The 17,159-nt window shown below is 47.3% G+C and overlaps 1 protein-coding gene across 4 annotated transcripts; it reads left to right on the forward strand.

Moving 5' to 3' along the window:
- Window positions 1-426: 426 nt before the first annotated feature.
- On the forward strand, window positions 427-15,436 carry MYOZ3 (myozenin 3). Of its 4 annotated transcripts, none has more exons than XM_066343538.1 (7): window positions 428-667; window positions 806-1,003; window positions 2,736-2,797; window positions 8,193-8,347; window positions 9,404-9,539; window positions 9,978-10,140; window positions 13,260-15,433. In XM_066343538.1, exons 3-7 carry the CDS (start codon window positions 2,737-2,739, stop codon window positions 13,426-13,428), a joined length of 684 nt encoding a protein of 227 aa, XP_066199635.1. In that variant the 5' UTR covers window positions 428-667; window positions 806-1,003; window position 2,736; the 3' UTR covers window positions 13,429-15,433. The 4 variants fall into 4 exon arrangements, with proteins under 4 accessions (XP_066199636.1, XP_066199635.1, XP_066199638.1 ...); XM_066343541.1 differs by lacking the exon at window positions 428-667 and adding an exon at window positions 9,248-9,301 and having other exon boundaries at window positions 674-1,003; window positions 13,260-15,436; XM_066343539.1 differs by lacking the exon at window positions 806-1,003 and having other exon boundaries at window positions 427-667; window positions 13,260-15,434.
- The last annotated feature ends 1,723 nt before the right edge of the window (window positions 15,437-17,159 follow it).

The raw sequence follows: 17,159 nt of genomic DNA on the forward strand, positions 1-17,159 counted from the left end.
AGGCAGAGAGATCTTTGGAAAAATTTCTGACCACTCCATTCCAACATTTTAAACTCTTTCACGGCTCTTTGTAAAGCACACTTGCCCTTTGAAAAGTTTGCTGTGATCTGGCCCCAGTCCACCTGTCTGGCCTCATCTCTCAGCACCGCCCCACCCCCCAGTTCTGGCCCTGCTCACCAACCCCCTACCATCCTTACACATGATACTGCTTCTGCGCAATCCCTGCGCCCTCTCTCTGCCCAGTGGACTCCCACTCAGCCTTCAAGGCCCACCTCAAATGTCTCCTCCTCTGGGAAGCCTTCACCATTCCCATCCCTAGGTGGTGGCACCTCCCCTGGGCGCTCCCAGAGCATTTCCCATCATGCATCTCAAAGGCTTATTTACAGGTCTGGCTCTGGCCTAGCTGAGCTCCTTGAAACAGAGTCCTGCCTTATGTATTTTCAGTCCGTAGACAAAGGCTCAGAGAATGAGAGGAGGAGGGAGGGAAAGAAGGAAGAAGGCAGGAAAGAAAGAATAAGTAAAAAATATTGAAGGACAATTCATCCAGCCATCCAGCCGTCCATCTGTCCATCCAATCAATATCTATGGCAATCCCATGAGACCCTGTTCTAGACACAAAGGATACAGTTAGCAAGCTCAAGTGACTGGAGACTCTCAGCATTTCCAGGTGATTTTGGTGTGTGCATATGAATGTGTGTGCGTACATGTATGAGCAAACCCTTCCGTCGGCAAGGGCGTGCTGCTGGGGCACCTGTCTTCCCCGGGGCCTGGTGCTTTTAGCATCTGTCCCTGGATCCTGTTGCAGCCCGAAATAAGGCTGGGAGCCACGACAAGGCAGGAACGAGCTCGTCAGCTGAGGCCAGAGCTGGCTGCAGGTCACACTCAGCTTGCTGACCACCCAACCGCTATACAGACGCTGACCACTCAACTTTCAGCTTCCCAACAGAGGTGTTAATCTTGAGGGTCTGACTCTCCCTCTGCCTACTGTGGCCCCATCTCTCAGGTACCAAGATCCTAGGGGGACTTGGGGAGCTGTGGGCAGTGGGTGGAGGAGATGAGCCAATTCCCAGAGCCCCTTCCTGTCCAAGCAGAGGACGGGCCCTGCAGAGTCTGGGGAATGTGGGGCCTCTTGGAAGCCTGAATCCTGAGTCGGGAAGGGAGGGGTTCTAAGCCCTGTTACTCTAGGTTAAATGGGGAGGGGGTGACTAGCATTCAAGGTGGAGACAGGTAATGGCTCTGCTCGAAGATCTTTAGGTAGTAGAGGGAAGCAGGGTCCCTGTATAGAAAATGAGGGGCCCTTTGCAACATCTGTGAATTTCTGTAAGGGGGGAGTGTTTATCAAGAAACAGATCTGTGGACTGTGTAGTCACAGCCACCTCATGACCCTCACCCCAAATGCATGCAGACACGCTCATGTTTGCACCCAGTTTTAGGGGGCTCATGGATGCTCTTGGAGCCCATCCATGGATCCTCATGATCTAGCCCAACCCCCTATGTTACAGAGGGGGGAACTGAGTCCCAGAGCTGGAAAGCAATTGTTCAGAGTCATAGAGTCAGGGATACCGATTAGACACCAGGTCACTGAGCTCAGTGCCCAGTGACCGAGGCTGGGAGTGGGTATGGGGGATACAAATGCAGGCAGATTGTTTTTCTAAAGGAAGGAATATAGAAAAACCTGGAAGCAAAGCAGGGGGCACAGGAGTACATAGTCTGTCAGGGGTTCAAGGGCTCTACCTCCTCCTTTGGGGACAAGTTTGGGGATCTGGACTTGGGGCCTGCAGGAGTTTTGGGGGGATATATACCTCGTTTTATTTTTAAATTTCCTGGAAAGTTCCATGAGATGCAAATGGGAGGCTGGAGGAAAAGAAAGAGGGGTGAGAAAGGAGAGAGCACCATGGGGTACTAGACTTATCAGGATGATCACTTCGTAAGTTATATAAATGCCGAACCACTATGTTGTACGCCTGAGACTAATACAATATTGTATGTTAACTGTAATTTAAGAATAAAAAATATTATGTAACTTGCCAGATAGCTCAGTTGGTTAGAGCATCATCCTAGTGCACAGAGGTTACTGGTTCGCTCCTTGGTCAGGGCACATATAGGGACAGATCAATATTTCTGTCTCTCTTTCTCTCTCTCTCTCTCCATTTCTCTCTAAAATCAATAAGTAAATTTGTTAAAAAATTAAAAATATTATTAAAATAAAAGCGAGCACCATGAAAGTTAGCTTCAGGGTGGAGGCAGCAGTAGGGATGATGGCTTTCTCAGCTTCCTTGGACCAGTCTGTGCCCTCAAGCCTTAGGGCCAAGTACTGGGGACAGGAGGGGAGGGCCAGCCTTGCAGACCCCAGTGTCAGCCCAGGCCACCTACCTGGAACCCTCCTACCCCTGATGGAAAACCCCAACCTCTTCCCGTCGCTGGTTAGAGCTCACTTGAGCCAGCAGATGGAAACAGTCTGAGACCCCACCTTCCCCACCCTAATGTGCCAGAGATTACCCCACTGAGGAGAGAGTGCTCCTCTAGATGCACAAAAGCATTGAGCATCTATCTACCTCATCCTCCCTGGATCTCAGCCTCCTCCTCTATACAGAGACCCCAAAGGGCCTTCCAGCTCAGACCGCCCTTGCCGGAGGCTTTGGGGCAGGCTGGAGCTGGGTGGGCCAGGGCTTTGGAGGAGGTCTGGGAGGGCAGTGGAGGTGACCTGGCCCATTTGTGGATCCTCTTATCTACAGGATGATCCCCAAGGAGCAGAAAGAGCCAGTGATGGCTGCCATGGGGGACCAAGCTGGACCAGGTAAGATGGACCCAGCCCTTGTACATTCCTCAGACCCCATCCTTTCTTGGTCCTAGATTGCAGCCACTCAGGCCTGCTGGCCCCAGGCCTACAAAAACAGGTGTGAGTTCCAGGCCAGCCCCGAGGGAGTGCCTGTGGAATCTGCCTCCTGAGCTGGGAAGCTTCCCGAAGCTTTGGGAGGGGCGTCGTCCTGCTGTCCTCACACCCAGGAGCTGGTTGCATGCCCTAGACCAGGCCTGGCCCCAGCTAAGTCCTTACCTCAGCCCCAAATTGAGTTCTGCGGGCTCTGATCCCAGATCCAGCCTTTACTATAGACCCACGCTCCCCACACATGTGTCCTTTCTTATTGAAACCGGGCATCTCACCGAGCCCCTGTGGCAAGAGACAAGGGGTGAGGGGAGGGTGGGACAGATGGGGAGAGCAGGACACCCAGATGGACTCAAACCATTTCACTTAAAAAATTGACTCATCCAATGAATAAAATACATGTTTATCAACGTTGTAAGAACTCTTCCAGAACTCTTGGCATAATTTCTGTTTATTTGGCCTATTTTAAAGCATTTCAAGAATTTCAAAAACAAATTCAACTAAGTCAGGCCTCTCAAACTTTTGTGTGAATCACAGTGACAGAGTGTAGGTTAAAATGCAGGTTCCCAGTGTCCACCCAGGGATTCTGGCTCAGTGACCTGGGGAGGGGCCATCACTGCCTTTTATTCAAGCACCCAGGTGATTCCAATGCAGGTGGACAGTGAACTGAGCTCTGATAAACCCTCGCTAAGAGCACTGCTAGGTTTTGCCTCCTGAGAAGTACTTAATCACGTTGTATGACTTTATATGGGAATCTTCCTTTTCCTTTGTTGCCTCCCTTTGTTGGAGTCAAGTTTCTTTTACTCCATAATTTCATGTGCTGAAAAACACAAACTTTTTGAAGTGATGATGCTATAAGTAGAAGAATCAGGCCATGTAATCTCTCTTCTTGTGTCAAAGTAATCAATTAGACCCCAAAATATTAATACACATCATTTATGCCAGATTGGAAATATGTAAATTGTTGACTATTGCTATGGTATCATATTAAAGACAATTTTGAAACTAAAGAAAATTAGAAAGAAAAAAAAATCATGGTTTCACTACCAAAATACACTCATTGTAAAGTAGTAATAAAAACACTTACCATGATTGTGTGCTTACCTTGCATCAGATACTGTGCTTAGAGCTTTTACGCTTTATGTTATATAGCCTTCACAACAACTCTGTAAATAAGACATTATTGCCATTCTGCAAATGAGAAAACCGAGGCTCAGAGGAGTTAAGCGGTCGCACATCTAGCAGGTGGAAGAGTTGAGATTTCACTCCAGATCTCTGTTTCCAGATCTGCTTCTTTACTGTCTGGTTACACAAATAATACATCATTTTATAAACTATTCAAACAAAACAGACATGAATGACTTTGAGAGTGCAAGTTCCTCCTGAAAGAGCCATCTGGAGATAACAGCTGTTAATGTCTTTGTGTTCGTCCTTCTTATGTTCATATATAAACATATTCATATAAATGCAAATACACACACACTGGCTACAGACGATACACTGTGTTCTTCCGCTTAAATGCATTTTCACTTAGCAACATACCACAGACGACTTCTTTCCATTCTAGATTTAGCTCACTACCTCCCCTCCTTTCTTGCCTCCCCAGCAGGTAATATGTTAAACATATTTATATTCATACACACACCCTACTGGAGGTCATGGAGGCTCTGGCTCAGGTTGGGAGCATTAGGAACAGAGCCTGAGGAGTCTGAGCAAGTGACTTAGTGAGGTTATGCTCTCAGGAGAAGGGAAGTGAAGCAGGATAGGGCAGAGAAAACTGCTGAGTATCGATGTGGGCTTAGCTGTAGCCCCGCCCCTGGTGATTGGGGGTAGAATGGGCTCCACAGAATTGATCCCATCTTCAGCAAGGGGACCATGTCCCCTTCTGTTCACCTGGGCAGTTCTCTGCAGAAGGTGACCTGTTAGCCACTGATAAAGGGCACCTGGGCAGCACCTGCCACAAGACTGATCCCAACTTTCACAATCTGAAACCTCACTGTAATAATCTTCCTTGTACGTGTATCTTCAAGCATGTTTATTCAACTTTTCTCCCCAGGAAAGAATGCCAGGATTGCTTAGTCAAATAGGTTTGGTCTATAACTTTTTTCTTTTCTTTATTTAAAAAAAAATATTAAGCTCAGTTCATTTGGATAGTATTTGAGAATATGATGCTAAGAGACTTGTCATTATGCATTTATGTATAAATCGTCTTTTATATTTTTAAGTACATTTTCTTGTATTAAAAAAAATAGTGCAAATAATCCCCAGCCCTCCTCTTTCCTATGTCCCATTAAGTCATCACTGCTAATATTAGGCGTGTTTCCTTACAGATTTTTTTAATGTGTGCATATATATATTTAAATGTATGAGTGGGACCTTAGAATGCAGATTCTTCTGAAACTTACTTTCCCCACCCTTGAACCTACAGTGGATTTCTTTCTGCCCCTAACATGTAGAAGGTGCTCCTTCTATATCTGCTGAACGAATGAAAAGAACATCAATCTCCTTTTTGAAAAGGCTGTGTAGGAGTCCATTGATGGGAATGAGTCACAGCCCCTGAATGGCTTCAGTGCTGCCTGGTGACCACGTGCATCTCCCTGACCTGCTCTCCCTCCCATACAGCTCTCAGACAGCTTTGGCAACCTCTCTCCTCAACCCTCCAACACCTCCTCCCCCATCTTCATTCTCAGCTAATTAATGACCTTGCTCCTTATTTCACTGAGAAAAGTGAAGTCACCAGCAGAGAACTCTGCAAGCTGCCTCCTCCACGTCTGTCCACTTGCTTGCCCGTGTCCATCTTCTCAGTTTTCCTTTCTGATATGGTGGATGAACTCTCCTTGTCCCTGTCTGAAGCCAGCCTTTCTAGTTAGGCACGGACACCCTTCCCTCCCTCTCTCTTGCTCAAGGACATTCCTTCAGTAATTCTCCCTTCTCTCTATTGCACTGGCAAATGTTCCCATCAGCTAACACATGTGCTGTTATCTCACCATCTTTAAAAACAAACAAACAACTTCTGTGGATTCCACAGCTGCCCTCAGCCATGGTAGAGCACAGTTCTTTTCAAAGTAGTTGCCTCTACTTTATTCCCCTCCTCTTTTTCTCTATTTTCACATTTTATCAAGCCAATTTCCAAACCCACATAAAAGTAGAGAGTGCAAATCCCATGGTCCTACTTTTATTCCTGGAATCCAAAGCAAATCCCAAAGAGCATGTCATTTCATGCTCCAAATACTTCCGAATGCATCCAAAATCATGAAAAGGACATTTCCTTACATGCTACAAAGAACAAAATTAGCAATATTGATTGAATGCTATCTAATAAGCAATCCCATAGTTAACTTTCTCTGATTTTCTACTTTGTTAAAATGAGCATCCAAATTAGGGCCATTGTTTTTATTTCGTTGCTATGTCTCTTAAATCTCCTTTAATCTAAAACAACCCCCACTTATTTTTCCCATGTCACTCAGTCCTTTGAAGAAGCCAGGCCAGTTGCCCTGTAGAATGTTCCACATCCTAGATTTGGCTTGTTGCTTCCTCGTGCTGTGGTCAAATTAAATTCTCCCTCTGTCCATTTTCTCTTGAACCCGTTCCAATAAGGCTTTTACACCCTACACTCTCCAGCAACTGCTCCTATGAAGGTCTCCAATAGTAACTGCACGTTACTACGTATCATGGTCAAGTTAGCCCTCGTCTCACTTGACACACCAGTAGCACAAACTCCGCTCATCACCCCATCTTCCCTGAAACACTTTCATCATTTGGTTTCCAGGACACCACACTGGAGTTCTTCCTGCCTCACTGGATGCTCCTTCCTCATTTCCTCAGTCTAAATGCTGGAAGCCCTAGGCTATAAACACCGGCTATAGTCCTAACTGTAAAAAAGGAAATAAATGTGCTGTTCTGCATTAAAAACAACACGATGAGGTCAGTTAGGCCCCATGTGAGACTTTCCACTTGGATGTGTACAAGGCTCTTCAAATTATATGCCTGATTTTGAAGCCTACTAAGGGGCTTTAAAAATGCAATAAGCATTATATAAAACAATTTTTTCACTTGGAAAGGTAAAGATCTTTAATTGATTAAAGAAGTTATAATGCATGTAGGCTATGATTTCAATTTGGTTAAAAACTCATACATAAATACACAGTCATTGAAAAAGATATCAGCCCTGACCGGGTATCTCAGTTAGTTAGAGCACTGTTCCAACATTCCAAGGTTGTAGGTTTGATCCCTGGTCAGAGCACAGACAAGAAACAACCAATGAATGCATAAATAAGTGAACAACAAATTGATGTTTCTCTCTCTTTTCCTCTCTCTCTCAAATCAATCAATAAATAAAAATTAAAAAGAAGAAAAAGGTATCAAAGGATATATATACTAAGATGTTAACAGTGGTAATCTCTGAGCAGTATAAAATATTTTTCTTTGTCTTATATCTGTATTTTCTAACTTTCTTCAATGCACATAGGTCATGTTTTATCATCATAAAAGCTATTTTTAAATTAAAAAAATAGCCTGACCAGGCAGTGGCATAGTAGTGGATAGAGCATCGAACTGGGATGCGGAGGACCCAGGTTCAAGACCCCAAGGTCGTCAGCTTGAGCGCGGGCTCATCTGGTTTGAGCAAAAAGCTCACCAGCTTGGACTCAAGGTCGCTGGCTTGAGCAAGGGGTCACTCGGTCTGCTGAAGGCCCGCGGTCAAGGCACCTATGAGAAAGCAACTAAGAACAACTAAGGTGTCGCAACAAAAAACTGATGATTGATGCTTCTTATATCTCTCCATTCCTGTCTGTCTGTCCCTATCTATCCCTCTCTCTGACACTCTGTCTCTGTAAAAAAACAAACAAAACAAAAAACATTAAAATGAAAAGAATACATGTAAAACTGAGCTCCTGCCCCTCCGCATACCGTCTCCTCCTCCAGACCGTCCCTGTCCCAGGGAGGAGCCGCCCCATCACGCCTGATACACCTTACCCATGGCTTACTTTTAAAAGCTATCTAGAATCTTGCCAATTCTCACTCCTTCCACCCCTGTGGGCTAAGAGCTGCACATGAAATCCATGAATACATAAATTCAAGTGGCCATAGGCCATTCAATTTCATTGAGTGCTAAACACGTGCAAATTAAACTCTGAGGTGTCACTTCTGCCCACCAGGTGGGCCAAGTGTCCACTGCATGATGACACCCATGTGGGCAAGTGTAGGGAGAAGCTGGCATCCTCACACATGACGGGCAGTGCTGGGAGGAGGCCCCTGAGAGTGACCTGAGCACTAGGTAGTAGGACGTGGCTCTGGCCTCTCCCTGCAGCCCCTTTGCTGGACCTGGGCAAGAAGCTGAGCGTGCCCCAAGACTTAATGATGGAGGAGCTATCGCTGCGCAACAACCGAGGATCCCTCCTCTTCCAGAAGAGGCAGCGCCGCGTGCAGAAATTCACCTTTGAGTTTGCAGCCAGCCAGACAGCGGTAAGACCCCACTGTGTTCACAGGGAAACTGAGGCCCAGAGAAGGCAGTGGTGTGTCTACAGCCAAACAGTGAGCCAGGTGAGGACCTAAGGAGCCCCTCCAGCTCCAGCTAGGGAAGGCGGTGACGTCCCCATCAGACTGAGCTCCTGCCTTGCTGTGTGTTCCCAGAAGAGTGTTACCTCTTTAGGTGCCTCTCCCTGGATACACAACATAAAGTGGAGTGGGCAGGACGAGCTACAGTGCAGCGGCTCTGGCTCCCACACACAGTCCTGAAGAACAGTCATGTGCTCTGGGCTGAACGTGCAGCGAGCAAGACTTAGAGCAGACTTGATCGAAGATGGAAATGCCTTCCCACTGGAAGAAGGAAAAGGCCCGGGAGAGAAAGGAGGCAAGGATGGGTTTATCCTCAGGCTTCGAACAGGCAGCAGGCAGCTCCAGGCACTCTAATGAATGCAGGGGCACTGCTTCTATATGCCCCCGGTTTCTGGGCGAGACAGGAGGCGACTGAGGAGCTATATGACAGAATAATAAAGATGACAACACACCCACCTTTGCTATGTGCCTAAGACACTGCTAGCTAAGTACTTTACGTGTTATCAGCTCATTTACCGCTCAGAAAGTGATATTATCATCATCAGTATCATCTCTATTTTAAGAGAAGGAAACAGAGGTTCAGGGAAGTTATCTGCCCAGGGTTAAAATGATAATAATAACAAACATCTGTGGAGAATGTCTCTCCCGAACACTGGATTTAGGGCTCTGCACTATTAACTCATGCCCCTCGACACTCCTGGGAGGTGGGTGCTAGCATTATATGCCCTCCTCCCCTTCCCCATCCCTGTTTTTTCTTGGTGTCGGGTGATTCCTGGCTCCTTGTGGTTTATCTGCCCCCCCCCCCAGATGGTGGCTGGAAGTGCCAAGGGGAAGGGGACAGGAACAGCGGAGCCAGGGCCGGTGAGCATGGAGGGAGATCCCACAGGAGAGGCAGCCGGGGTTAGGGCCAGGTGATTCCAAGACAGCTATCCGCCGCCTCTGAGCGCCCACCCCTGTGCCCAGGTTGCCAACGGCCCAGAGGAGCAGAACTACCGCTCTGAGCTCCACATCTTCCCAGCCTTGTCTGGGAGCCCCGAAGACGCCCAGCCCACAGCTTCCCGGGTGGAGCGCGCCCCCAGCCCCAGTGCCCTGGCACCAGGTGCGTGGCCTCCCGGGTCCTGGACCAGAGTGGAAGGTGGGGGCAGAGGGTGCCTACCAGAATGTGGCCATGTTCCACGGTGGGACAAGAAGAGCCCAGAGAGTGTCTAGTCTACTCTCTTCCCTTCCCAAACACACACATCCCTCCACGGACCTAACACGAACCCAAAGAGGATTGGCAGTGCACCCCAGGTCACACAGTGAGCTTGAGTCCGAGTCAAGACTAGAATCTGCACCCTAACTCAAGATTCCCCTACTCCAGCCCTCCCAGTTTCCAGGGATGGGGAAGGGTACTGTTTGCTGGAGTAACTTTTGGTGTCATCTCCCCCTACTCCCCTTTCTCAGCTTGGGTCTCCCCAACCTCAACTGCTTCCACGGGGTGGGCATGGGAGTGCGGGCCGAGGGAGAAAGAAACCCAGTCGCCCTGCTCCACCTCCAGGCTATGCTGGGCCACTCAAGAGCATCCCGCCAGAGAAGTTCAACCACACGGTCATCCCCAAGGGCTACCACTGCCCGTGGCAGGAGTTTGTCAGCTACCGGGACTACCAGAGCAATGGCCGAAGTCACACCCCCAGCCCTGCTGAGTATCGAAATTTCAACAAGTAAGGCGGGTGGGCAGCTTGTGGAGAGAGAGGAAGGGTGTGCATGTGCCAGCCAAAATGACTACAGTAGCTGCATTTCCTGAGCGCTTTCTACATGCCAGGCTGTATCTAAACATGGCATCATCATTTATTGAGCTCTTGCTAAAAGTCAATAGAACTCTTGCCTCAGCATATGGTAGGTGCTCAATAAATGTACTGAGGGATGTGCCACACCTCTCTGGGTCGTCCCCATAACAGGGTGGGGCAGGTGCTGCCTGTGAAGAGAGCTTGCTCAGGGAGTATCGGCAACCTGCCCCAAGTCCCAAAGCAAGGACGCAGGGCAGAGATGGGGAGTCTGGACTGCCTAACTCCAGGGCCTGGTTTGTTTTCCATCATGGCTGTGTGCCACTTCTTTGGTGCACATCGAGGAATGCGTCCTTCCCTGGGTAGGGGCCCATAATTCTACCAGGCCCAATAGCTCAGCCTTTTCCTTATTTTCATCAGTGATCTGGAAGAGGCCTAGAATGTGACTTTGAGGAGGTACCAATGTGGGGAGTAGCAGGGAAACGTTGGACACAAGAGGAGTGGTTTGTACTGTTTAGAGCATGGGGCCTCCACGTGGGCTTAAATGCAGACTCCTCACCTGCCTGTGTGACCTTGGAAAAAGTGACTTGATCTCTCTGAGCCTCCATTTCTCCATCTTTAGAATGAGACTATTACAGTACCTACTTCATAAGACTGTTGTGAGAATGACCTAAGAAGCCAGAGAAAAAGTTCCTGACAAGTAAAAAGCTCTCAATAAACAATAGCTGCTATTATTATCATTTGAAATGATAGTTGGAAAGCTAAGGAATAAAGGGATATATTTAACATTCTTCCCTGAGGGCCCAAAAGCAAATCATAGTCAAGACAGGAGCTTGGCACTGGAGGAAGGCCTTGGGCTGGGGGATGGATTTCAATTGCAACTGGCTTCCTCAGACTGACGCTATTTTAGAAAAATGCTCCTCTGGCTTGGACGGCGGTAAGTGTGAAAGTGGAGGGTCCACAGAGAGGAGGCCACAGTCCAGCTCCTCTGGCACTGGCTCAGACCACACGGGGAGACTGTGTCTGTCTGACAGACAGAAGGGTGGCGCCAGGGCCTGGAGACCTGACCCTCTGAGGAAAGGCAAAAGGAACTGGGGGTGCTGAGCCTTGAGAAGAGACTGCTCAGGCGGGATGTGGCTGCCCTCAAAGTCAGGAAGGGCCCTGATGGAAAGAATTATACCCATGTGTGAGCCATGAGCCACTGGCAGACGTTCTGGGGCTTCTCACCAGCCAGGGCTGTGCTCGCTCACCTCCTGGGGTACTCAGACCCTGCCTGCCCAGCTATTTAAAACCCTCGGCAGACATTCTGTCCTGACAGCCAGCTTCGAGGCTGGCCAGCTCAGGTTGCAGCCCTATCCGTCTGACATCTCAGTTATGACAGACTGAGGCGCATTCCCACCAGCAGGAAGAGGATCTTGGGAGCCCTGATCCCAGATCCTTCTGGAACAGAAGGGCCAACTGAGGCAGACTGAGGAGCAACAGCAGTGCTGGTGGCCACGCAGTGCTCAAGAGCCAGGGCTGGGCTCCCAGTCAAGGGCCCAACGATGAGGCTTGGAAGCTTTCCAGCCTGGCCCCAAGGGTCCTGGCTGTTGCTGCTACAGTTGGGGTGGTCCAGGCGGAAACCCTGTCCTGGCTGGAACCCAGGGCCAGGCCCAAGGTTCGCTTTTCTACCCCAGGGGCAAGCACTCTCCTCTCCCACTGGCCCCAGGTTATGGGGAAAATACCACATGAACAATGCTTTTTATTTTTCTAAAAATTAAAAAAGTTTTAAAGTCATATACTTAAATTCTCTTAAAAAAACAAAACTATGGAACTACAAATAAAGGTAGGGTTCCTTCGTTCCCCATCCTCAGTCCCAGTTTCCTTCCCAAAGGTAATACTGGTGTCAGGTGGGTGTGGACGTTTCCAGGACATTTTCCACAGCAGCTGCGTCCCTGTAGGACTCAAATTTTCAACCTTTTCCATCTCATGACACACAAACTAATTACCAAAATCCTGTAGCATACCAAAAAATATAATTTTTGCCAATTTGAAAAAAAACCCAAAATTGGTATTATTTTGATTCATTCACATCAGATGGCTATTATGTTGGCTCTGGTCATTTTTTTTTTTAATTTGACAGTCTAAGGTAAAAGAGGTCAGTGCCCCTGACTAAATAGTGAGGTATTGTATATTTAAAAAATTCTCGCAGCACACAAGTTGAAAATCACTGCTGTTGGGGATAAAGCATTGTTTGTGTGTATATGTATTTTAATACTTTGCATTTCTTTTTGCAATTTGCTTGCTTTTTTTCACTCAACATTATGCTTTTAAAATTTTTCTTAATACATATAGAGCTTTTCATTCCTTTTAAGCTTCTGTGTAATATTCTATTGTGTGACTATGCTACATTTGTCGTGTCCATTCCTCTGCCAATGGATGGGTGATTTCTGGCTTGTCACTAATTCCTGCTCATATCTGCTTCCTGTACATTCAGGCATGTGCTTCCTAAAGCCATGTGCTTACAGGTGGAGTTGCTGATTGACAGAATTTGCACAAAAGCAGAGTAAAAGATCCTAATAAACTGTCCTCCAAGGGAGCAGAACCAGTGTGCCCTCCAAACAGAAGTGTATGAGTGAAACTGCCCATTATCAAACTATTTCTCCTTGCCAGTCTTATGGGTGAGACATGCATGTCTGCTGTAATCTGTACTTTTCTGATTCTCAATGCTCTTTCTAATGCTCCCTTTTCATTCCAGTTTGTGGCATACTGTTCTAAGGGGAGGTGACAAGGGAAAGGAAAATCCCTGTTCCCACTCTACCGTCTCCAGGTGCTTACGGGGAACCTAGAGTCTTATTAGGAAAAGACAATTCTAACACTGAAAATTTTGCTCCTATTTCTAAGCAACAAGCCATCTCAACTAGTGGCAGAGCTGGAGAAACCTGGTAAAGATAGTACAAAACCTTGCTGTACAGAGGGGACGCTGAGGCGCGGAGAGAGGCAGGGAGGGCCCCACACAGTGTGCTGCCACCGTTTCCTGTCCCAGCCCACGCCTCCGGCTGCTCTTCTTCCCGCAGGACCCCTGTGCCCTTTGGAGGACCTCTGGTGGGGGAGACCATGCCCAGGGCAGGCACGCCCTTCGTCCCGGAGCTCACCAGTGGCTTGGAACTCCTCCGCCTCAGACCCAGCTTCAACAGAGTGGCCCAGGGCTGGGTCCGCAACCTCCCGGAGTCCGAGGAGCTGTAGCTCCAGCCTTCATCTCCGATCCCCTTGTCTCAGAGTTTGGGGAACACCAGGAGCCCAGATTTGTAGACAGCACTTCACAATTCAAAGGGCCTTCACACAAAAAAACCAATTGCAAATAGCCTCAAAGGTCACAAAGTTCAGTAGTCCCCAAATGTGAGGTTTAGAAAGCTTTTCCTTTTATTGAGACACAGCTAGTCTTTATCTATTCATGCTCTAAACACTTACTAAGCACCTACTGTGTGCTAGACACTGTGACAGCCCCAGGCAGAAGGGCCCAGGTCCTGACCTAGAGTGGAAAAAGATAGTAGAAAATACAGATTTGTAAAGCAGTAAATTATCTTAATTTTTCCTAAAGCATGATAGTTGACACCTGAGCAACAACACGTAACAAGGTGGTGGGGCTGGGGGGTTCTAACCTGGGTGTGGGGCAGGATTCTGGGAAACTGCCCAGAGGATCTGAGCAAGACCTCAGAGGAGGACTAAGAGTCCTTCAAGGGAAGAGAGGGCATTCCTGGCCAGTGGCCCAGCATGTGCTGTAAAGGTGCAGAACTGTCACAGGTGCAGGGCTATGTTTAAGGACTAGGTGAATCCTTAGAAGGCCAGGTTGGGGTGGGCTGCACTAAGGAAATGGAGGAGGTTCTGAAGCTGGGGCGTGAGGGGCTTCGAAGGTTGCTGTGTGGGCACAGATTTGAGGAGAGTAAGGCAAGAAGCCTTCAAGGAACAAGGCCTGGACTAAGAAGGTGGCCATGGGGATGGAAAGAGGGGGTACTCTCTGGGCACCTTGCAGAACAGGTGCAAAGTGGAGTACTTATACAGACTCTTTCTTCCCACCTCCTGCTCACCATTCTGAGCAAGCCCTGGGTAGACTTCGTCCTAGCTCCCACTAGGAGTAGTTCAGGGCTCCACGCCAGCTCACTAAGAAGAGGGGAGAAAGGAATGTCTTAGTCCAAGTGACAACTATGACGATGATGGCTGCTTTATATTGGATGCCTCAGTGCCTGGGCTGGTAGTAAGTTTTCTACATTTCCAATTTCTAATTTTTAGTACAATCCTGAAAAAAAGTACTGTCCCACTTTACAGATGTAAATACTCAGGCTCCGAAGGGGAATGAGCTTGTCCAGGGACACAGCCAAAATGGGATTACTCCTATTCCAATGGCTGTCTCTTTTTCAGTGTACCGGGTGGCCAAGCCCATGCCCAACGCTCTGGAGTCACCTCATAATAGTGCCCTGTCTTGGAGTTTAGAGGTTAAGAGTGCAGGCTGGGGAGTCACACAGGATAGGGTGATTCTAACTGCCACGGCCAGCCATTTCTCACCTGTGGGCCTCTGTTTCTCACCTGTAAGATGAGGACATGAATAGAAGCCCCTGTGTGGGGTCATTGTGAGCATAGCGATGGACACATACATAATAAATGTTATCATTATTACACTTGATGCAACTACTGCTCTTAACTGGAAAAGGCGTTCTTGCAGTGGATGCAGCCTGAGAAACAGGCTGCTAGGATGTGACTGGAGGTCAGTAAAGCTGGAGCCTAAAGGGATGCCTGTGGTCCCTGCAGGGCTCCCTTTGCGCGTGAATTACCTCTCCCCCTGGCCTCCCTCGGCCTCTTCCCTGACCCCCTCTCTGGGAAATGAGAAGGTCAGGAATCCACCTGGTTCCCAGGGCATGTGGGATAGCGGTTACATTTTCCTGTGGCTCTGGACTTTCCCTGTGCCCCATGCAGTCTCAAGGGGCCAGCAGCTTGACTCTGAATTGCTTGCAATCAACGTGTTGTCTTGAATTGGGGCACTGCTTTTAAAGCCATGCTTCCATGAGCTAAAAACCTACCATTACCGTATCTGAAACACAGAAGAGAGGATTAGGACTGGCTCAGGCTGGCTCTGCTGTGCTCTGGAGGGTAATGGCAGCCACTCAAGCACAACACAGGACAGCCCGGTGGGGAGCCCGCTACACCCCAAAGCAAATCCTCATTCCTTTCTTCTTCTGATCATATGACTTTCACTGATGTTGTTTTAAAAAATAACCTTATTGTAAAAAATATATATAAACAAATAAAGGAAGGAGTAAAGTGTGCAAGTAGCAGCCCACATAGCTCCTCCCATGAAACATCAGCCTTCCCACCCTCCTGCACTCTGACCCATTCCCGCATATCAGAGGTAATCATTGGTAATAGCTTCGTTCTTCTAGAAATCTAGGAATATTCTCAAAGATAGACCACACATTAGGACACAACATAAGTCTCAACAAATTCAAGAAGAGCGAAATCATATCAAGCATCTTCTCTGACCATAATGGTTTGAAACTAGAAATCAATTACAATAAAAAAAAACTAAAGCCTGACCAGGCCGGTGGTAGTGCAGTGGATAGAGGGCTGGGCTGGAACGCAGAGGACCCAGGTCAGAAACCCTGAGGTCACCAGCTTGAGCATGGGCTCATCCAGCTTGTGCACAAGGTTGCTGGCTTGAGCATGGGATCATGGACATGACCGTATGGTCACTGGCTTGAGTCCAAGGTCGCTTGAACAAGGGGTCACTCGCTCTGCTGCAGGCGCCCTTCCCCTCCGCCCTCACCCCAGTCAAGGCACATATGAGAAAGCAATCAATGAGCAACTAAGGAGCCACAGTGAAGAACTAATGCTTCTCATCTCTCTCCCTTCCTGTCTGTCTGTCCCTCTCTGTCTGTCACTCACACACTAACTCACACACACACACACACACACACACACACACCCCTGAAAATCAAATATGTGGAGGCTAAATAGCACATTATTAAACAATGAATGGGTCAACAATGAGATCAAAGAATAACAAACCAAAGTTACCTAGAAACAAATGAAAATAAACACACAACAATCCAAAATCTATGGGACACAGCAGAAACAGTCCTGAGGGAAGTTCATAGCATCACAGGCCTCTCGCAGGAAGAAAGATATCAAACAATCTAACCCTACATCTAAAAGAACTAAAAAGAGAACAACAAACAAAGCCCAGAATAAACAGAAGGAAAAAATATCAGAGAGGAAATAAATGACATAGAGACTAAGAAAAAAACACTATAGAAGATCAATGAAACCAAAAGCTGCTGATTCTTAGAAAAGATACACAAGATTGACGAACCTTCAACCAGACTCATCAAGAAAAAGAGAGAACTCGCCTGACCTGTGATAGCGCAGTGGATAAAGCGTCGACCTGGAACGCTGAGGTCGCTGGTTTGAAACCCTGGGCTTGCCTGGTCAAGGCACATATGGGAATTGGTGCTTCCTGCTCCTCCTCCCTTCTCTCTCTCTCTGTCTGTCTCTCCTCTCTAAGATGAATAAATAAAATAAAAATAAATAAATAAAAAAGTTTGTGGAAGACCACTCAGTGGTTGTTCCTCAACCTTATAAAAAAAGAAAAAGAGAGAACCTAAATAAATAAAATCAGAAACAAAAAGAAGTAACAACTGATGCCACAGAAATACAAAGGATTGAAAGAAAATACTATGAACAACTACATGCCAACAAATTGTGGACAACCTGGGCAAAATGAATAAATTACTATAAAGATATAAATACTTTTCTTTAAAGATATAGAATAAATTACTATAAAGATACACTCTTCCAAAAATGAATCAGGAAGAGTCAGAAAACGTGAATAGACTAATTGCAATTAATGAAATTGAAGCAGTCATCAAAAAACTCCCAACAAACAAAAGTCCTGGACTGGATGGCTTCACAGGCAAATTTGCCAA

This window comes from Saccopteryx leptura, chromosome 6 (genome assembly GCF_036850995.1).
Source record: "Saccopteryx leptura isolate mSacLep1 chromosome 6, mSacLep1_pri_phased_curated, whole genome shotgun sequence".
Taxonomy (NCBI): domain Eukaryota; kingdom Metazoa; phylum Chordata; class Mammalia; order Chiroptera; family Emballonuridae; genus Saccopteryx; species Saccopteryx leptura.